Source organism: Anomaloglossus baeobatrachus, chromosome 2 (genome assembly GCF_048569485.1).
Source record: "Anomaloglossus baeobatrachus isolate aAnoBae1 chromosome 2, aAnoBae1.hap1, whole genome shotgun sequence".
In the NCBI taxonomy this organism is placed as follows: Eukaryota; Metazoa; Chordata; class Amphibia; order Anura; family Aromobatidae; genus Anomaloglossus; species Anomaloglossus baeobatrachus.
This window is the reverse complement of record NC_134354.1, coordinates 705,838,831-705,860,256: the sequence shown is the minus strand read 5'-3', so window position 1 is coordinate 705,860,256 and position 21,426 is coordinate 705,838,831. Positions and strand designations below refer to the sequence as shown.

Genomic DNA, 21,426 nt, shown 5'->3' with positions numbered 1-21,426 from the left:
GTCCTACTGAATATACTGTTAGAAATTGTATTATGGCAAGAAAAAAGCAGCTAAGTAAAGAAAAACGAGTGGCCATCATTACTTTAAGAAATGAAGGTCAGTCAGTCCGAAAAATTGGGAAAACTTTGAAAGTGTCCCGTGCAGTGGCAAAAACCATCAAATGCTACACAGAAACTGGCTCACAAGGACCGCCCCAGGAGAGGAAGGCCAAGTCACCTCTGCTGTGGAGGATAAGTTTATCCGAGTCACCAGCCTCAGAAATCGCAGGTTAACAGCAGCTCAGATTAGAGACCAGGTCAATGCCACACAGAGTTCTAGCAGCAGACACATCTCTAGAACAACTGTTAAGAGGAGACTTTGTGCAGCAGGCCTTCATGGTAAAATAGCTGCTAGGAAACCACTGCTAAGGACAGGCAACAAGCAGAAGAGACTTGTTTGGGATAAAGAACACAAGGAATGGACATTAGACCAGGGGAAATCTGTGCTTTGGTCTGATGAGTCCAAATTTGAGATCTTTGGATCCAACCACCGTGTCTTTGTGCGACGCAGAAAAGGTGAACAAATGGACTCTACATACCTGGTTCCCACCGTGAAGCATGGAGGAGGAGATGTGATGGTGTGGGGGTGCTTTGCTGGTGACACTGTTGGGGATTTATTCAAAATTGAAGGCATACTGAACCAGCATGGCTACCACAGCATCTTGCAGCGGCGTGGTATTCCATCCGGTTTGCGTTTAGTTGGACCATCATTTATTTTTCAACAGGTCAATGACCCCAAACACACCTCCAGGCTGTGTAAGGGCTATTTGACTAAGAAGGAGAGTGATAGGTGCTACCCCAGATGACCTGGTCTCCACAGTCACCACACCTGAACCCAATCAAGATGGTTTGGGGTGAGCTGGACCGCAGAGTGAAGGCAAAAGGGCCAACAAGTGTTAAGCATCTCTGGGAACTCCTTCAAGACTGTTGGAAGACCATTTCCGGTGACTATCTCTTGAAGCTCATCAAGAGAATGCCAAGAGTGTGCAAAGCAGTAATCAATGCAAAAGGCGGCTACTTTGAAGAACCTAAAATATAAGACATATTTTCAGTTGTTTCACACTTTTTTGTTAAGTATTTCATTCCACACGTGTTAATTCATAGTATTGATGCCTTCAATGTGATTCTACAATTTTCAGAGTCCTGAAAATAAAGAAAACTCTTTGAATGAGAAGGTGTGTCCAAACGTTTGGTCTGTACTATTTTTATATATATATATATATATATATATATATATATATATATATATATATATATATATGTGTAAAATGTATGGACTCCTACACAGAGTACTAATTGATTCACAGAATTGGGTTCATATTATTCCACCGTCCGTAATCTGTAGCCACTGGATGGGAGCCCAGAGAATTACTCTTTAGCTCCTGACGTCTTCGGCTCTTCTTTTGATTGGCCAGCCATCATCATCATCACAGAGTGTACTTGGTTTGACTTTGCACCAGACTGGCTAATCAAAAGAAGATCTGAAGATGGCAGGAGTTAAAGGAGTATTCCAATCTATAAGTTTCTATCCTAATATGTACTACATGTAATAATAATAATAATTTCTTTGTCGCTCCATTGGGAGACCCAGACAATTGGGTGTATAGCTTCTGCCTCCGGAGGCCACACAAAGTATTACACTTTAAAAAGTGTAACCCCTCCCCTCTGCCTATACACCCTCCCGTGCATCACGGGCCCATCAGTTTTATGCTTTGTGTTGAAGGAGGCACACATTCACGCAAGCTCCACATTTTAGTCAGCAGCAGCTGCTGATTGTATCGGATGGAAGAAAAGAGGGCCCCCACGGGGCCCCCAGCATGCTCCCTTCTCACCCCACTAAGTCGGCGGTGCTGTCAAGGTTGAGGTACCCATTGCGGGTACAAAGGCTGGAGCCACATGCCGTTTTCCTTCCCCATCCCTTAGAGGCTCTGGGAGAAGTGGGATCCTAACCGGTCACCTTTCACTAGGACCGGGCTCCCTCCGCAGCCCCTGGGGGAATCTGACGGACAGGAGACTGGGTATCATCAGGGACAGGCCCTGCATCTAAAAGGTACTCTGTGTCCCCTTGGGGACGGCGCATGGAGCGCCTGTGTTACAGACGCTGCAGCGGCTGCTGTTTTTCTGTGACGACCGGGACTACCGCGCCGACCGCGTCTGTTCGTCGGCCACGTTATTAAATTTAGTCCCCGGCTTCTACGGCCTAGTACCATAACTCCCGCCCCCGGGCCTGCCAGTCAGGGGTAAGGGCGGGACGGTCGACTGGACGTCGGCAGTGAGGGCTGGAGCATACTTAGGTGTTCTCCTCCCCCCTCACTGAGCACTGTGGGGCACCAGATTCCCGCACTTTATTAGTCACCGCCCACGGCTCCCTCCTCCCCTGAGAACTCTGGCAGCCATTGTTACAATCACTTCTGCAGGTGGAGGATTTCAGAACGAGCTCCACAGCTCTGGGAGGCCCAGGCGGGGAATCTGGTGGACACACAACCGCTTTGGGCGGTCGGTAAGCCACACCGGTTACCAGGTGCTGGCCCCCCTGAGGTGCCGAAGTGTATATATATATATATATATATTGTATACATTTTCTCTGTTCGGCCGCATTATTTTGCTTTTGGCTATATACCCTCACTGATCACTCTCAGAGGAGACAACAGCATGTCGTCCGCAAAGAGCAAGGGTGCCAAGGCACAGGCTTATTTTGCAACCTGTACCTCTTGTGCGGCTATGTTACCTGCAGGTTCCACCTACCCTCACTGTGTGCAATGCTCGGCCCCTGTGGCACTTACTCAGCCGGAGCCTCGGGCACTGGTGGGACCCTCGGCTCAGGTAGAACCGCCGGCTTCCACTGTCCAGGTGGCAGGGACAGAGTTTGCAGTTTGGGCTGAGAAACTCTTTGAGTCGCTTTCACAGTCCATGGCTCAGTCTATGGACAAATGGTCTGCTAAGATACTAGAAGCCTTGCAGTCCAGATCGGTAACACAGGCCCAGGGCACTGTGAGTTCATCGCCCCCAGGCCCCTCTCGGTCGGCGCAGCAAAGTGCTCCTGGGGTGACACCTAGGTCCCACGGTGAGGACTCCGACACGGACCGCAGTCCCAGACCGGCTAAGCGGGCTCGCTGGGAACCTTCCCCGACTTCATCACGCAGTTCGGGGTCTCAGCATGAGGACTCTCTGGAGGATGAAGCGGAGGTCGCAGCTCAGGGCTCTGATCCTGACGTTGCTCTCAATCTAGATACACCTGAAGGGGACGCCATAGTAAATGACCTTATAGCGTCCATCAACCAGGTGCTAGATCTTTCTCCCCCAACTCCACCTATAGAGGAGTCGACTTCGCAGCAGGAGAAGCACCAGTTTAGGTTTCCCAAACGTACACGGAGTGCGTTTTTTGATCACTCTAACTTCAGAGATGCTGTCCAGAAGCACAGAGCATTTCCGGACAAGCGCTTTACTAAGCGCCTTAATGACACACGTTACCCCTTCCCCCCTGACGTAGTTAAGGGTTGGGCTCAGTGTCCCAAGGTGGATCCTCCAGTCTCTAGACTGGCGGCTAGATCCGTAGTATCAGTGGCAGATGGTTCATCGCTCAAGGATGCCACTGACAGGCAAATAGAGCTCCTGATGAAATCCATCTATGAAGCCATAGGCGCGTCTTTTGCTCCGGCCTTTGCAGCCGTGTGGGCACTCCAAGCTATCTCAGCTTGTCTGTCTGAGATTAATGCGGTCACACGTACCTCTGCTCCGCAAGTTGTGTCTTTGACTTCTCAGGCGTCGGCCTTTTCGTCCTACGCCATGAACGCCGTCCTGGACTCTGCGAGCCGTACAGCGGTAGCATCCGCCAATTCGGTGGCAGTCCGCAGGGCCATGTGGCTACGCGAATGGAAGGCAGACTCTGCTTCCAAGAAGTTCTTAACCGGTTTGCCATTTTCTGGCGACCGTTTGTTTGGCGAGCAATTGGACGAAATTATTAAACAATCCAAGGGAAAGGACTCGTCCTTACCCCAGTCCAAACCAAACAGACCTCAGCAACGAAAAATACAACCGAGGTTTCGGTCCTTTCGGCCCTCAGCCAGGTCCCATTCCTCCACGTCCAACAGGTCAGAGAAGGGCCAGAGGAACTCTTCTGCATGGCGGTCTAAGTCACGTCCCACAAAGACCGCCGGAGGAACCGCCTCCAAGGCGGCCTCCTCATGACTTTCGGCCTCCCCAAACCGCATCCTCGGTCGGTGGCAGGCTCTCCCGCTTTTGCGACGCCTGGTGGCCACATGTCCAAGACCGATGGGTGAGAGACATTCTGTCTCACGGTTACAGGATAGAGCTCAGTTCTCGTCCTCCGACTCGTTTCTTCAGAACATCTCCGCCCCCCGAGCGAGCCGATGCACTTTTCTTCATCGTTCCTATGGGAGACCCAGACCATGGGTGTATAGCTACTGCCTCCGGAGGACACACAAAGTTACTACACTCAAACGTGTAGCTCCTCCCTCCTAGCATATACACCCCCTGCTAGCCAGTCCTAGCCAGTTTCATGCTTTGTGTCAGGAGGATCACACACACACATGCATCCTTTTTTGATTTTTCATTTTTTCTAAAGATTTGGAAGAAAAGCGGGTCCACTGGACCCCCGGCATGTCCCTTCACACCCCCCTGGCGGCGGTGCTGTTAAGGTTGATTCAGGGCAAGAGCCCTTCATGCCGCGCTCCTTCACCATCCCTTAGGGGCTCTGGCTTGAAGTTAGAGCCCACACGGTTCTCACTGCCTTGCAGGAGACCGGCCTCCATCCGCAGCCCTTTGGCAGGACCCTGCTGGACGGAGCACTGGACCCCCACCCCACCCAGGGACTGGGCCCTGCGTCTCAAAGCTAAGTATAGAGACGTTATTCAGAGGGTCCTTCTGCAATGTGGGGCACTTTATTGGGGGGACAGTGATTTACTTTGATAATGCTGCTTTTCACTGTGTTCCGGCCGGTTCCACGGTTTTTACTGTGTACCGCGCCGATGATGCCTGATTTTCGGCCGCATGTATAACTCTAGGCCCCAGCTTCAGCCGCGGCCTAGTTTCGTTTCGTTCCCCTGCATGTCAGTCATGCAGGGGGACACTGCAGCGCCGCCCACCGGCCGCTCTGCACAGGGGAGGACACTCCTTTTTGAGGAGATGATTCCCTCCCCTGTACATCTCCTTAGCCCTCCGATTCCCGCTCCTGGGTTAACCCCCGCCCCCCCTCACTCGGGCGCCATTTTCTCAGCGTTCTTAGTACGCTGGTCGGCGCTGGCTGCTCTGCAGTGCAGAGGGAGTGGATATCTGGCTGGGGGTCCAGGCTTGGAACCCGGGGGGCACTCATAATAGCGGCCTGATAAGTCACAACCTCTGGTTGTGCACTTTTATACACTAGCATGGCATTCTGAAGGAGTTAATTCTTTATTATAGAACCTCCTCCTCAGCAGCATGTCTCACACTAGGAGCAAAGCTCCAAGGCTGTACACTACATGTTCTGCATGTAGGCATATTGTCTGAACTAGCACAGACCCACACTGTAATGGTTCTTATGTGGTGGTACCTCAGCCTGGAGTCTCCCCGGGCTGAACCCCTGTCTTGGGTATTCTAAACATTCTAGACAGAGCCCCCCACCTCTGCAGCATGTCTCACGGAGCGAGGCTGCAGGCTTGGTAGTCTCGTACGGCTCTACCGAGCTCATAACCACTGTGGCCCCTCAGCTTGGAGGCTCATTTATGGTCCCTCCAGCTCCTCCGGTTTCGGTGGCTGACCCCTGGGGGAATCTTTTTTCCAGGGGTCGGCTGTCCCGGCATCTGCTGAGCATGCAGCCCCCTTCTCAGGGCGTTTTCTGCTCGCTCAGCAAAGCTCACAGACCCCGTCCTCCTCACAGGGAGACGTAGGGTCCCCTGTACTCCCCGTCCCGCAGCTCCGATTACGAGCTGACTCACTGGGCGAGGAGGATGTCTCTACCAGGGGCTCGGACGCTACTTTAGGTACTTTGATCCGTCCGTAGGTGACGCGGATGCGAATGATTGGATTGCGTCCATTATACTTGTACTGGACCTCCATCCGCCTATATCAGGGGAGTATTCCCCGCTGGCAGAAAGGCATCAGTATACCTTTAACAGGACGAGGAGCGTGTTCCTTAACCACTCCAGTTTTCAGCCCGCTGCGTCCGAGCCCACAGCCTGTCCTGCAGATCCCACAGCGGGGTTCTGCTGCCTGTCTCCCCCTCCCATCAGAGGTGGTCAAGGAGTGTACTCATTCGCCAGGGGTGGCCACTCCGGTGTCTAGACTTTCAGCCCGGATAGTTGTATCAGTGGCTGACGGCACCTCTATAAGGATCCCACGGTACATTAATTATTGTACTGGACCTCAATCCGCCGGAGTTACCTTATCTAGGGGAACACTATGTGTGTTCCTTAACCACTCCAGTTTTCAGGCCCTGTGACCAGCCCAGGGTCCGCTCTGACAGTCGCTTCCCATGAAGCGTGATTCTGAGGACTGTGTTTCCCCTGTCCACCAATGGTGGTCAAAAGGTGGGCTCATTCACCTCAGGTGGCTCAGCCCGGACCGTTACGTCAGTGGCTGATGGCTCCTCTGAGGAGATGCTTTCCCTCACAGGGACGCTATGCCCAAGACGGTTGCCTGAACTTCCAAACTTCAGTCTTCTCATCCTCTGCCAGGTCTGCCATGCTGGACACCGCACGGCGGTGGTCTTGGCTACTTCCTCACTATCCGCAGGCTCCTGTGGCTTCGGAAATGGAAGGCAGATGCCTCTATAGAGGTTCCTTGCTGGGCTCCCCTTTGGTGGGACCAGTCTCTTCGGAACCAACTGGATGAAATTTAGGAAGCTCTTGGCGAGGAGAGTTCTTCCTTGCCACAAACCTAAACCAGGGATCCTGTCCAGGGCAGGAATCAGTTGAGGTTTCGGTGGTTTCCGTTCCTCCATCTGATCGTCCTCTAGCTCGGCCTAGGTTCATAGAACCAATTGGCTTGAAGCTGCGTCTTCAGAAGACCGCAGGAGATGCTGCCACTTAGTCAGCTTCCTCCGAGCTATCTAGCCACGCCAACCTCCTCCTGGTCGGTGGCAGGCTCCCTCCACTTGGCGACGTATGGTTCTAACACGTCTCCGTTCAGTGGGGGCGGGATATATCTCCCATGGCTACAGGATGGAATTCTGTCCACCCGCCAAACAGTTTTTTTTTTTTCTGTCACCCCCTCCCGGCTCCAAGGCCGCCGCCTTCTCACAGGCCGTGGCATTTCTTTCAGGCCAATGGAGGAATTGTACCGGTTCCCGACTGGGAACGGTTCTGAGATTTTTGTTTAAATCTATTTCTAGTACCCGAAGAGGGCGGTGCCTTCCAACCTGGATCTTTAGCTTTCAAGCATGGTCAGGTGTGACGTGTTCACATGGAGTCTCGGTCTTGTTCCGTGTGTTTTTTTCACCGGATCAATCAAGAACCCAAGGAGATTCCCTAGCAGCCATCGGCATCAGAGATGCTTTTCTGCAGGGGTCAATCGCAGTTTCACACCAGCGTTGACTACGTTTTGCCATCGGAGTGGTCCAATTCGTGGCTCTTCCCTTGGGGTTAGCCACGGCCCCTCGAGTATTCTCATTGGGGCTGCTGTGATTAGGGTCCTGCACCCCTAGGGATTGGCAGTGATCGTTTGCCCTGGACGGCCTTCTTCTCGGGGCTTCATCCAGTGCAGACTCTTAGCAGAGTACTTCGCTTACTCTCGCCACTCTAACCTATTCGGGTGGCTTGTCATTCTGTTCAAGTCCACTCTGACTTCGAACCAGAGGTTCTCAGGGACGCAATTCGAGACTCTGTCGGCTCTTGTAAAGCTGCTCTTAGTCGATCAGTAGTCCCTCCGCTGGCGGTCGACGTCGTTCTATCAGACACCAAATACAGGTGCTGGTCAGACGGTGGCGTCAATGGAAGTGATTCCTTGCCCAATTTCTCCTGCGTCCTCTGAGACTGGATGTTTTCCGCTGCACACGCGAACTCCCTCCTTCCACGGGGTGGTGGCTTTGCCACTGACCAGGGGCTCGTTTTCAGTGGTGGTTTCGGCCACTCTGTCTCAGGGACTTCCTGGCCCCGTCCCGGGTGACCCTCACCAGGGTGCTGGTCTTTCCGCCTTGGGAGCAGTATATCTCCATCAATGGGCTGGAAATCAGAGCTGTATTTCTAGCTCTCTAAGCCTTCACCATCTGTTGGCGGCTAGGCACATTCGAGTCCAGTCGGACAACGTGACAGCGTTTTCCTACATCAACTTCCAGGGCGGGACACTCAGCCGCCTGGCAATCTTAGCTCCTCAACATTCTTCAGTGGACAAGGGACTCCTAGTCCACCGTATCCGCAGCCCACATCCTAGATGTCCAAACTGCGAGGCAGACTATTTCAGCTGTCCAACCGTGGTCCACAATCCTCAGGTTTTGCGGTAGACACACTGGTTCATGTTTGATCCCAGCTTCGTCTCTACCTCTTGCCCAGAGTCCTGCGCAAGATCAGTAAAGGGGGCCGTCGGGTCATTCTCTTACTCCAGACTGACCCAGGCAGGCTTAGTACCCTGACCTGCTCCTTCTGTCCGTTGGGTTGCCATGGCATCTTCCGGACCGTCCAGACCTTTTCTCAAAAGGTCCGTTTTTTCCGTCAGAATTCTGGATTCTCAGATTGACGGCGTAGCTATTGAGTCCTGGATCTTGGCGACTTCTGGTATCCTTCCTGAAGTCATCTCCGCTATGACTCGAGCCCCAAAGTGTCCTTGGACCTTTTTAGCCTTGCCGACCCTCCTGTCCCTTCCACAGTCCGGTCTACAGCTCGGACTATCCCTCATTAAGGGACAGGTCTTGGCTCTGTCAGTATGTGCCAGCGGCGTATCGTCCAGCTGGCTCCGGTGCGCTCCTTTAAGGGCGCATCTCACATCATTCCGCCTTTCCGGCTGCCTATGGAGCCCTGGGACCTTAATCCGGTCCTCCCGGTTCCCGGAAACCCCCCTTTGCGCCTCTTAGGCAGGTTTCCTTGTTTCATCTTTCACAGAAAGTAGTCTTTCTGGTGGCTAGAATTTCCCACCAGGGAGTTCTGGCTGCACTCTCTCTGAGTCACCCCCTTTTTGGTCTTTTGCATCAAGACAAGGTGGTCTCCGTCCGACTCCGGACTTTTTTCCTTAAGGTGGTTACTGCTTCCACCTTATCCGGGGCAATTTTCCTGCCTTCCTTTTGTCCGGCTCCTGTTCATCGCTTTGAGGAAGCGTTGCATATCCTGGATCTGGTGCGGGCGCCCCGGATCTATGTGTCTCGCACCGCCGTTATTAGGCGGTGCACCTCTCTCTGGTACTGACTGCTAGTCAACGTAGCGGTCTCTCGGCATCTAAGCCGACCCTGGTTCGTTGGCTTAGGTCGGCCATTTCCGAGGCCTGCCAGTGTACTCAAGTGCCTTCCCCGCCGGGGATCAGAGCACATTTGATCAGACCTGTCGGTGCCTTTTGGGCTTTCAGGCGCCAGGCTACGGTTCAGTAGGTCTGTCAGACTGCAGCTCGAATTAGTCTGCATACTTTTTCGAAGCTCTATCCAAGGCATGCTCTTGCTTTGGCAGACGCGGGCTTGGGCAGACGCATCTTTCAGGCGTCTGTCGCCCATTTGTGAAGTTGGGTTTGCCTGCTTCTCAGTTGTCTGTTTATTCCCACCCATGGACTGCTTTAGGACGTCCCATGGTCTGGGTCTCCCATAGGAACGATGAAGAAAAAGAGAATTTTGTTACTTACCGTAAATTCTTTTTCTTATAGTTCCGTCATGGGAGACCCAGCACCCTCCCTATTGCCTGTTGGCAGGTTTCTTGTTCCGTGTGTCTTCACCGGCTGTTATTGTTGTAGACAGACGTTCCGGTTCTTCCGGATTTTACTCTGTCTCTTCTTGTGGGTGGATGTCCTCCTTCAGCTTTTGCACTAAACTGGCTAGGACTGGCTAGCAGGGGGTGTATATGCTAGGAGGGAGGAGGTACACGTTTGAGTGTAGTAACTTTGTGTGTCCTCCGGAGGCAGTAGCTATACACCCATGGTCTGGGTCTCCCATGATGGAACTATAAGAAAAAGAATTTACGGTAAGTAACAAAATTCTCTTTTTTCAGGCGGTGAACACTCTGAAGGCAGAAGGAGTTGTGATCCCCGTTCCCCTTCAAGAACGTGGTCGCGGTTTTTACTCCAACTTGTTCGTGGTGCCAAAAAAGGACGGATCATTCCGTCCCGTTCTGGACCTCAAACTGCTCAACAGACACGTGAGAACCAGACGGTTCCGGATGGAATCTCTCCGCTCTGTCATCGCCTCGATGTCCCAAGGAGACTTCCTAGCATCAATCGACATCAGGGATGCTTATCTCCATGTGCCGATTGCACCAGAGCATCAACGCTTCCTGCGTTTCGCCATCGGGGACGAACACCTTCAGTTCGTGGCACTGCCTTTCGGCCTGGCGACAGCCCCACGGGTCTTCACCAAGGTCATGGCAGCAGTGGTGGCGGTCCTACACTCTCAGGGCCACTCAGTGATCCCTTACTTAGACGATCTTCTAGTCAAGGCACCCTCCCGGGTGGCATGTCAACACAGCCTGACCATTGCTCTGGAGACTCTCCAGAGGTTCGGGTGGATCATCAATTTCCCAAAGTCAAAATTGACACCGACCCAATCACTGACTTACCTCGGGATGGAGTTTCATACTCTCTCAGCGATAGTGAAGCTTCCGCTGGACAAACAGCGTTCACTGCAGACAGGGGTGCAATCTCTCCTTCGGGCCCAGTCACACCCCTTGAGGCGCCTCATGCACTTCCTAGGGAAGATGGTGGCAGCAATGGAGGCAGTTCCCTTTGCGCAGTTTCATCTGCGTCCACTTCAATGGGACATTCTCCGCAAATGGGACAGGAGGTCGACGTCCCTAGACAGGAACGTCTCTCTTTCACTGGCAGCCAAAACCTCTCTTCAGTGGTGGCTTCTTCCAACTTCTTTGTCGAAGGGAAAATCTTTCCTGCCCCCATCCTGGGCTGTGGTCACGACGGACGCGAGTCTGTCAGGGTGGGGAGCGGTCTTCCTCCACCACAGGGCTCAGGGAACCTGGACTCCGACAGAGTCCTCCCTTCAGATCAATGTTCTGGAGATAAGGGCAGTGTATCTAGCCCTAAAGGCGTTCCAGCGGTGGCTGGAGGGCAGGCAGATCCGAATACAGTCGGACAACGCCACGGCGGTCGCGTACATCAACCACCAGGGCGGCACACGCAGTCGTCAAGCCTTCCAAGAAGTTCGGCGGATTCTGCTGTGGGCGGAAGCCACAGCCTCCACCATCTCCGCAGTTCACATCCTGGGCGTAGAAAACTGGGAAGCAGACTTTCTCAGTCGCCAGGGCATGGACGCAGGGGAATGGTCTCTTCACCCGGACGTGTTTCAAGAGATCTGTTGCCGCTGGGGAACGCCGGACGTCGACCTCATGGCGTCTCGGCACAACAACAAAGTCCCGGCATTCATGGCACGGTCTCAAGATCACAGAGCTCTGGCGGCGGACGCATTAGTTCAGGATTGGTCGCAGTTTCGACTGCCTTATGTATTCCCTCCTCTGGCAATGCTGCCCAGAGTGTTACGCAAGATCAGGTCCGACTGCCGCCGCGCCATCCTCGTCGCTCCAGACAGGCCGAGGAGGTCGTGGTACCCGGATCTGTGGCACCTCACGGTGGGTCAACCGTGGGCACTCCCAGACCGTCCAGACTTGCTGTCTCAAGGGCCATTTTTCCATCTGAATTCTGCGGCCCTCAACCTGACTGTGTGGCCATTGAGTCCTGGCTCCTAGCGTCCTCAGGGTTATCTCAAGATGTCATTGCCACCATGAGACAGGCCAGGAAACCAACTTCCGCCAAGATCTATCACAGGGCTTGGAGGATCTTCTTATCCTGGTGCGCTGATCAGGGTTTTACCCCCTGGCCGTTTGCCTTACCCACTTTTCTTTCTTTCCTTCAATCCGGAATGGACAAGGGTTTGTCTCTCGGCTCTCTCAAGGGACAAGTATCGGCGCTTTCCGTGTTTTTTCAAAAGCATCTAGCCAGGCTTCCGCAGGTCCGCACGTTCCTGCAGGGAGTTTGCCACATAGTCCCACCTTACAAGCGTCCGCTGGAACCCTGGGATCTTAACAGGGTGCTAACGGCTCTTCAGAAACCACCTTTCGAGCCGATGCGAGATGTCTCTCTATCACGCCTTTCGCAGAAGGTGGCCTTCCTAGTGGCAGTCACATCACTTCGGAGAGTATCTGAGCTAGCAGCGCTGTCATGCAAAGCCCCCTTCCTGGTGTTTCACCAGGATAAGGTGGTTCTGCGTCCGGTCCCGGAATTTCTCCCTAAGGTGGTATCTCCTTTTCATCTCAATCAGGATATCTCCTTACCTTCTTTTTGCCCTCATCCAGTTCACCAATGTGAAAAGGATTTGCACTTGTTAGATCTGGTGAGAGCACTCCGGCTCTACATTTCTCGCACGGCGCCCCTTAGCCGTTCGGATGCGCTCTTTGTCCTTGTCGCTGGCCAGCGTAAGGGGTCGCAGGCTTCCAAGTCAACCTTGGCTCGGTGGATCAAGGAACCGATTCTTGAAGCCTACCGTTCTTCTGGGCTTCCGATTCCTTCAGGGCTGAAAGCCCATTCTACCAGAGCCGTAGGTGCATCCTGGGCATTGCGGCACCAGGCTACGGCTCAGCAGGTGTGTCAGGCAGCTACGTGGTCTAGTCTGCACACTTTCACGAAACACTATCAGGTGCATGCCTATGCTTCGGCAGATGCCAGCCTAGGTAGGCGAGTCCTTCATGCGGCGGTTGCCCACCTGTAAGAGGGGGCCGTTTTCGGCTCTTTTTATCGAGGTATTCTTTTACCCACCCAGGGACTGCTTTTGGACGTCCCAATTGTCTGGGTCTCCCAATGGAGCGACAAAGAAGAAGGGAATTTTGTTTACTTACCGTAAATTCCTTTTCTTCTAGCTCCTATTGGGAGACCCAGCACCCGCCCCTGTTCCCTTCGGGCTGTTGTTCTTTTGTGTACACATGTTGTTCATGTTGAATTGTTCTTTTGGTTCATGGTTTCAGTTCTCCGAACATCCTTCGGATTGAATTTACCTTAGACCAATTTATAAGTTTCCTCCTTCCTGCTTTGGCACCAAAACTGATGGGCCCGTGATGCACGGGAGGGTGTATAGGCAGAGGGGAGGGGTTACACTTTTTAAAGTGTAATACTTTGTGTGGCCTCCGGAGGCAGAAGCTATACACCCAATTGTCTGGGTCTCCCAATAGGAGCTAGAAGAAAAGGAATTTACGGTAAGTAAACAAAATTCCCTTCTTTAGCACATATCTCCAATTAGAAATGTAATATAGTTCTCCTGATTCACTATGTCGCTTACCTCATGTGCAGGGCATTGTAGGACCTTAGGGATCCATGATTACGACCATGCATATAGTCACAGTTAGTTGCTAGTGGTCATAACCATGGATACCTAAGGTCCTGCAATGCCCTGAACATGAGGTAAGCGACATAGGGAATCAGGAGAATTATACTACATTTCTAATTGGAGCTACTTGCTAATATTATTATTATTACACCTACTACATATTGGGATAGGATCTTGGAGAAGGGGACTAGCCCTTTAAGGGGCAAGTCCAAGGGCTCCCAGATTAGAGACCTGGATGCTGGATCGGGTCCTGTAAATTGAGTTGCACCAACTCTCCTGGTAATCCCTAAGGACCTGTCTATTTTGGTGAATATTTAAAGGGATATTCCCATCATTATAATTGGATTACATAACTTAGACATTGTAACAATACGTATTTTTATAATGTATATGCTGATTAAATTCTTCTATATTCCCCCAATAATTCTTCTTCTTTGTTATTGTTACTGTTCATTGCCAATTGGACCGACCACCTCTGCCATCTATAAGCTGTGGCTGAATGTGGTCAGTGCTTACATGCTCTTAAGCCTGCTTTACACCTTTCAATTAAGCATACGATATCGTATGCGATCATACCCGCCCCCATCGTATGTGCGACACGTTCAATTTTTTGACGGTGCCGCACAATCGATTAAAAGCTGTCACACGTACTTACCTTCCATACGACCTCGCTGTGGGAGGCGAACATCCTCTTCCTGGAGTGGGAGGGACGTTCGGAGTCACATCGACGTCACACGGCAGCCGGCCAATAGAAGCGGAGGGGCGGAGATGAGCGGGACGTAAACATCCCGCCCACCTCCTTCCTTCCGCATTGCCGACGGGAGCCGCGGGATGCAGGTAAGATCTGTTCATCGTTCCCGGGGTGTCACACACTGCGATGTGTGCTGCCTTGGGAACATTGCACAACCGCACGTTCAATTTTTGAGAAATGAACGACGTGAATGCTATGAATGGATTTTCGTTCAATCGCAATTGCACGGAGGTTTTACACGCTACAATCATACTTACGATGCCGGATGTGCGTCACTTACGACGTGACCCCGCCGACACATCGTAAGATTTATTGTAGCGTGTAAAGCGCCCTTTAGTAAGCTTGGCTTACAATGTTGGTTTCTAATCCTGGCCAGCATCAGCCCCACTGTGCTACCGATGCTGCGGAGGCAAAGCTTCCTCATACATGCTTTCACCTTTCATAGGTGAGGTCATTGGCGTTTAGTGCATTCTTGTATATAATAATATTGTGTGCCATAAGCGTTTATGGACCCTCGGGTAGTGACTGCAGGCAGCCAGCATGGTGACTTTGGTAATGCTGGTGTATTTATTTTATATTGAAGAAAAATCCAGCACTGGACAGATAAATTAAAAGTGCATCTTTTATTTAGGAAAATTATTAAAATCCAGCAGGTCAAATACCATCATGAGGAACCGTACAGAACAAGGCGTTTCGACGCTCAGGTCTTTATCATGTTTTCAGAACGTCGAAACACGTTGTTCTGTACGGTTCCTCATGATGGTATTTGACCTGCTGGATTTTAATAATTTTCCTAAATAAAAGATGCACTTTTAATTTATCTGTCCCGCGCTGGATTTTTCTTCAATTTTCCTGTTGGTGGCCACAGCATTCCGAGCGTAGTACATTGAGATACTGCAGCGGGTCTGATCGGTGAGCTGGATTTTTCCTTCTTGTGTGTATTCATTTTATAGGGCTGAGGTGCAGTACCAGACACAACCTCTGGTCAAGGGTAGCGCTGTTTCTAGTCGTCTGCCTAGAATCTTACACAACCCCCTTAAGACTTGTTTACAAGACAAGCAGCTATTCAGTGTAACATTGCATTATATTAATCAGTGTTTTCTTTTGTTAGTCCTATGGCCCACGCCTGCACATATGTCGGGACACCTTATTATGTTCCTCCTGAGATCTGGGAAAACCTACCCTACAATAATAAAAGGTAAGTACTGACATGATCAGGTAATGTCAACAATACATAGAGTATTATTATATACACAAGACTTCCTAGAAATGTAATGGGTAAAAGCTAATTATTAATATATTCATCGATTTCCAGGAGGAATAACAGAGGAATGACAAAGTGCAGAATTATAAAAAAATGAGGCCATTTGTGAAAAAGAACATGCCAGGAGATCAGACTAGTAATCTTTAACCCTAAGGCCTAAGACACACGGCATGAAAATTGGACCGACTGGAATGTGATAAAACATTGCATTCCACTCGGACCAATATTAGCCTATGTGCCAGCACCCATGAACGATTATTTTCTCGGCCCCAATCGGACCGAGAAAATAGTCGCAACATGCTGCGATTGTAATGCGATCCTTGTTTCTCTCGCACCCATTCAAGTCTATGGGGCGAGAGAAAGATCGCACGACACTCGCGGTACACCGGTGTAATGAGAGTTAAGAGCAAGAATGGCAATAGCCGGCTACGGGGAAGAGAGGGAGATAAATCCCTCCCGCCCCTCTTCAGTGCCGGCCCGCCCCCACAGCTGAGGTCCGATCGCATGATCGGACCTCCGTCACAGTGACAATCGTGTCGCGGGCGGAGGAGGGCGCAGCGCTCACCCACTGCTCGGGTCCGGCTCTGCTGCGGCCTGCTTGCTCGCTGCTCGGTGGTGGCTCGAGCGGCGGGCCGGATCCCGGGGCCTCGAGCGGCGCTCCTCGCCCGTGAGTGAAAAGGGGAATTGGTTTTGGGGATTGGATATTGTCCGTGACGCCACCCACGGTTGTGGTGAGTTTGTGACACCACCGCTGCTCTGGACGGGGATCCCGGGAGCGATGACAGGGAGCAGCTTGGATGTTGGTTCTCCCCTCCGTGGGTAGGGGGGTTGGTTGTCCCGGGGCCCGGTGAGGGTAGGTGGGATGACAGGCGGGTTGCGGGGCCTGGCGAGGTGCAGGGTCGCGGGGGCAGCGCTGTGCCGCACGGCACGGTGGTACTCACTCAGCCAATGATGAAGACACAGTTCTTGGTAAAACACACGGCTGGATGGACGGGTCCCACAGGCGGCTGCGGTGGTTTCTGCTCCCGGTAGGTTGATGGTGACTGCCTTTCCCTGCACCTGTGTAGTGTAGACGGCTCCAATGGGTTTCCACCGGTAACCCGCTCCCCAGCTTGGATATGTGCTGAAGGAGCCCCTTTTGCCCGCAGGCAATGGCTGTGTTTCCCTCTAACGGTTGGACTGTTGCCTTCTATCGGGACTTGACTGCTGGGAAACCCAGGAGGTTCCCTTCGCTAACGGATTTGACAAATTCAACGGCGACTCCTAGCCTTGTCGGGGTCCATAAGCCCTGCCGGATGGTGCTGGCTTCTCTTTGCTCGCCGGTCCGGTACCGCCGGGCCACCGCCCGACCACGGTCCTTACGGTCTGCTCCAATCGGCCTCTCCTGCAGACGGTCACCACCGTCCGCCAACCTTGCTGTACCGTCCGGGCCACACACCCGGACCAACTTCAGACTGCTCTCTTGCCACTTCACTTCCTCTCACTTTCTACTCCAAAACTAATCTGCTCTGTTTTCCCGCCTCCAGGACTGTGAACTCCTCGGTGGGCGGAGACCAACCGCCTGGCTCCACCCCCTGGTGTGGACATCAGCCCCTGGAGGAAGGCAACAAGGGTTTTGTGTTTGGCTTTGGTGTGCCTAACCGGGGTGTGGGGTGTGTTGGTGTTGTTCTGTGACGACCTGGCTTGTCCAGGGCGCCACAATCGCATGGCACTCGACTCCTGCTGAATTGCCAGCGTGAGCCGAGTGTCATGCAAGAATCGCATTAGTCCCCGTGTGGCCCCGGCCTTAGTGACATGTCCAGCTAGACTGAGGAGCTGAACTAGTGTCATATACTGCAAGTGTCAGCCGGCCTGTAATCAGAGCTTTAGCATTAGGTTAACCCATTAGCTGATGGGGTGAATAACGGCCGCAGCATCTAAGCGGTTAGTCACAGATCGGAGCTTTCTGCCATCCTATTGACCCCACCAACCACAACACTATATTGGAGTGATGATGGGCTATCATGGCAGCATGGCTCCTCCCAAACACGCAGGTGGGGGGAGTCCTTTGATAATACCCCACAGCATTGTCTCCTCTTCTTCTCTGTTTCAGTGATATCTGGTCTTTGGGGTGTGTGCTGTATGAAATGTGCACCTTGAAACACCCTGTAAGTAAATTTTTTTTTTTATATCTTTATAAACTCATATTTTCTTTGTCGCTCCATTGGGAGACCCAGACAATTGGGTGTATAGCTTCTGCCTCCGGAGGCCACACAAAGTATTACACTTTAAAAAGTGTAACCCCTCCCCTCTGCTATACACCCTCCCGTGCATCACGGGCTCATCAGTTTTTATGCTTTGTGTTGAAGGAGGCACACATGCACACAATGCTCCACATTTTAGTCAGCAGCAGCTGCTGATTATATCGGATGGAAGAAAAGAGGGCCCCTAACAGGGCCCCCGACATGCTCCCTTCTCACTCCACTCAGGTCGGCGGTGTTGTTAAGGTTGAGGTACCCATTGCGGGTACACAGGCAGGAGCCACATGTCGTTTTCCTTCCCCATCCCTTAGGGGCTCTGGGTGAAGTGGGATCCTAACCGGTCATCCAGCCACTGGGACCGGGCTCCCTCCGCAGCCCCTGGGGGAATCTGCTGGACAGGAGACGGAGTATCGTCAGGGACATGGCCCTGCATCTACAGGTACTCTGTGTCCCCGTTGGGACGGCGCATGAAGCACCTTGGCCTCAGACGCAGCTGCGACTGCGGTGTGGATTTTTTGTCTGGGACTACCGCGCCGACCGTGCCTGTTTGTCGGCCGCGGTTTATACTTTAGTCCCCGGCTTTTGCGGCCTAGTGTGTTAACTCCCGCCCCTGAGCCTGCCAGTCAGGGAGAAAGGCGGGACGGTCGGTATGTTGCCGACAGTGAGGGCTGGAGCACACTTCGCTGTCCTCCGCCCCCCTCACTGATCTCTATGGGCCACCAGGTTCCCGCACTTTTGCGGTTACGCCCACGGCTCTCTCCTCCCCTCGGAACGCCGGCAGCCATTGTTAAAATTCTGCCGATGGAGGATCTCAGAATCTGCTCCACTGCTCTGGGAGAGGGGAATCTCAACCGGTCGCCATGCACTGGGACCGGGCTCCATCCGCAGCCCCTGGGGGATTCTGACGGACAGGAGACTGGACATCATCAGGGACAGAGCCCTGCATCATAAGGTACTCTGTGTCCCCTGAGGGACGGTGCATGCAGCATCTGTGTTACAAATGCCGCAGCGGTTGCTGAGTGGTTTGTGAGACTGGGACTACCGCGCCGACCGCACCATGTTTGCCGGCCACGTTTTTAAATTTAGTCCCCGGCTCTTGCGGCCTAGTACCATATACTCCCGTTCTCAGGCCTGCCAGTCAGGGGTAACGACGGGACGGCCGACTGGACGTCGGCAGGGAGGGCTGGAGCATACGTTGGTATCCTCCTTCCCCCTCACTGAGCACTGTGGGGCACCAGTTTTCAGGTGCTGACCCCCCTTGGTGCCGCAGTGTATATATATATGTTTATTTATATGGTATATGATCTCACTGTTCGGCAGCATTATTTGTTTTTGGCTGTATACCCTCACTGAATACTCTGCGGACGACATGCTGTTGTCTGCTCTTAAAGAGTAAGGGTGCCAAGGCACTGGCTTATTTTACAACCTGTACCTCTTGTGCGGCTATATTACAGGCAGGTTCCACATACCCTCATTGTGTACAATGCTTGGCCCCGAGGGCACTCACTCAGCCGGAGCCTCCGGCACTGGTGGGACCCTCGGCCAGGTGGTACCGCCGATTTCCACTGCACAGATGACAGGGACAGAGTTTGCATGTCGGAATCAGCAAATCTCTGAGTAGCTTTCACATTCCAGGACTCAGTCTATGGACAGAGGGTCTGCTAAGATACTGGAAGCCTTGCAGTCCAGACCGATAACACAGGGCCAGGGAGCTGTGAGTTCATCGCTCCCGGGTCCCTCTGGGTCGGTACAACAAGGGGCTCCTGGGGTAACACCCAGATCCCACGGTGAGAACTCCGTCACGGACCGCGGCCGCTGATAGGCTAAGCGGGCCCGCTGGGAACCTTCCCCGACTTCATCAGGAGTGCGTGTTTCGATCACTCTAACTCCAGAGGGGCCGTCCAGAAGCACAGAACTTTACGGACAAGCGCTTACTAAGCGCCTTATTGACACGCGTTACCCTTTCCCCCCTGACGTTGTTAAGGGTTGGGCTCAGTGTCACAGGGTAGATTCTCCAGTCTCTAGGCTGGCGGCTAGATCCGTAGTATTAGTGGCAGATGCCATCTCTCACGAATGCCACTGACAGGCAAATAAAGCTTATGATGAAATCCATCTATGAAGCCATAGTCGCATCTTTTGCTCCAGCCTTCGCAGCCGTGAGGGCACTCCAAGCTATCTCAACTTCTCTGGCTGAGATTATTGCGGTTGCACATACTCTGCCCCGCAGGTTGTGTTCTTCACTTCTCAGGCGTAGGTTTTTTCGTTCTACGCCATGAACGCCGTTCCTGGACTCTGCGAGCCGTACAGCGGTAGCATCCACCAATTCGGTGGCAGTCTGCAGGGCCATGTGGCTACGTGAATGGAAGGCAGGCTCTGCTTCCAAGAAGTTCTTAACCGGTTTGCCATTTTCTGGCGACCGTTTGTTTGGCGAGCAATTGGATGAAGTTACTAGACAGTCCAAGGGAAAGGTATCGTCCTTGCCCCAGTCCAAGGGTTTCGGTCATTTCGGTCCTCAGCAAAGTTCCGTTCCTCCACGTCCAACAGGTCAGAGGAGGGCTAGAGGAACTCTTCTGCATGACGGTCTAAGTCACAAGGCGGCTTCCTCATGACTTCGGCCTCACCAAGACCGCGTCCTCGGTCGGTGGCAGGCTCTCCCGCTTTTGCGACGCCTGGTGGCCACATGTCCAAGACCGATGGGTGAGAGACATTCTGTCTCAATGTTACAGGATAGAGCTCTGCTCTCGTCCTCCGACTAGTTTCTTCAAAACATCTCCGCCCCCCGAGCGAGCCGATGCACTTTTTCAGGCGGTAAACACTCTGAAGCCTCGATGTCACAAGGAGACTTCCTAGCATCAATTGACATCAAGGATGCTTATCTCCATGTGCCGATCGCACCCGAGCTTCAACGCTTTCTGCGTTTCGCCATCAGGGACGAACACTTCAGTTCGTGGCACTGCCATTCGGCCTGGCGACAGCCCCACGGATCTTCACCAAGGTCATGGCAGCAGTGGTGGCGGTCCTACAGGGCCACTCGGTGATCACTTACCTAGACGATCTTCTAGTCAAGACACCCTCCTGGGTGGCATGTCAACTCAACCTGACCATTGCTCTGGAGACCCTCCAGGGGTTCGGGTGGATCATCAAATTTCCAAGGTCAAAACTGACACCGACCCAATCACTGACTTGCCTCGGGATGGAGTTTCATACTCTCTCAGCGATAGTGAAGCTTCCGCTGGACAAACAGCGTTCACTGCAGACAGGGGTGCAATCTCTCCTTCGGGCCCAGTCACACCCCTTGAGGTGCCTCATGCACTTCCTAGGGAAGATGGTGGCAGCAATGGAGGCAGTTCCCTTGCGCAGTTTCGTCTGCGTCCGATTCTATCGGACACCGCAAATGGGACAGGAGGTCGACGTCCCTAGACAAGAACGTCTCTCTTCCCTTGCAGCAAAACCTCTCTTCAGTGGTGTCTTCTTTCCACTTCCTGGGCGGAGGAAAAATCCTTCCGGCCCCCAGCTGAGGCTGTGGTCACGACGGACGCGAGTCGGTCAGGGTGGGGAGCGGTCTTCCTCCACCACTCGGCTCAGGGAACCTGGACTCCGACAGAGTCCTCCCTTCAGATCAATGTTCTGGAGATAAGGGCAGTGGATCTAGCCCTAAAGGTGTTCCAGCGGTGGCTGGAGGGCAG

At 52.8% G+C, this 21,426-nt stretch overlaps 1 protein-coding gene across 1 annotated transcript in view; it reads left to right on the top strand.

The window, feature by feature from the left end:
- The window catches only part of NEK3 (NIMA related kinase 3), a 56,788-nt gene that overhangs the window by 12,032 nt on the left and 23,330 nt on the right, over positions 1–21,426 (top strand). Inside the window, exons 7-8 of the mRNA XM_075337304.1 lie at positions 15,348–15,434; positions 17,593–17,647. Coding sequence (XP_075193419.1) covers positions 15,348–15,434; positions 17,593–17,647 — 142 coding nt within the window. The remainder of the gene's footprint in view (positions 1–15,347; positions 15,435–17,592; positions 17,648–21,426) is intronic.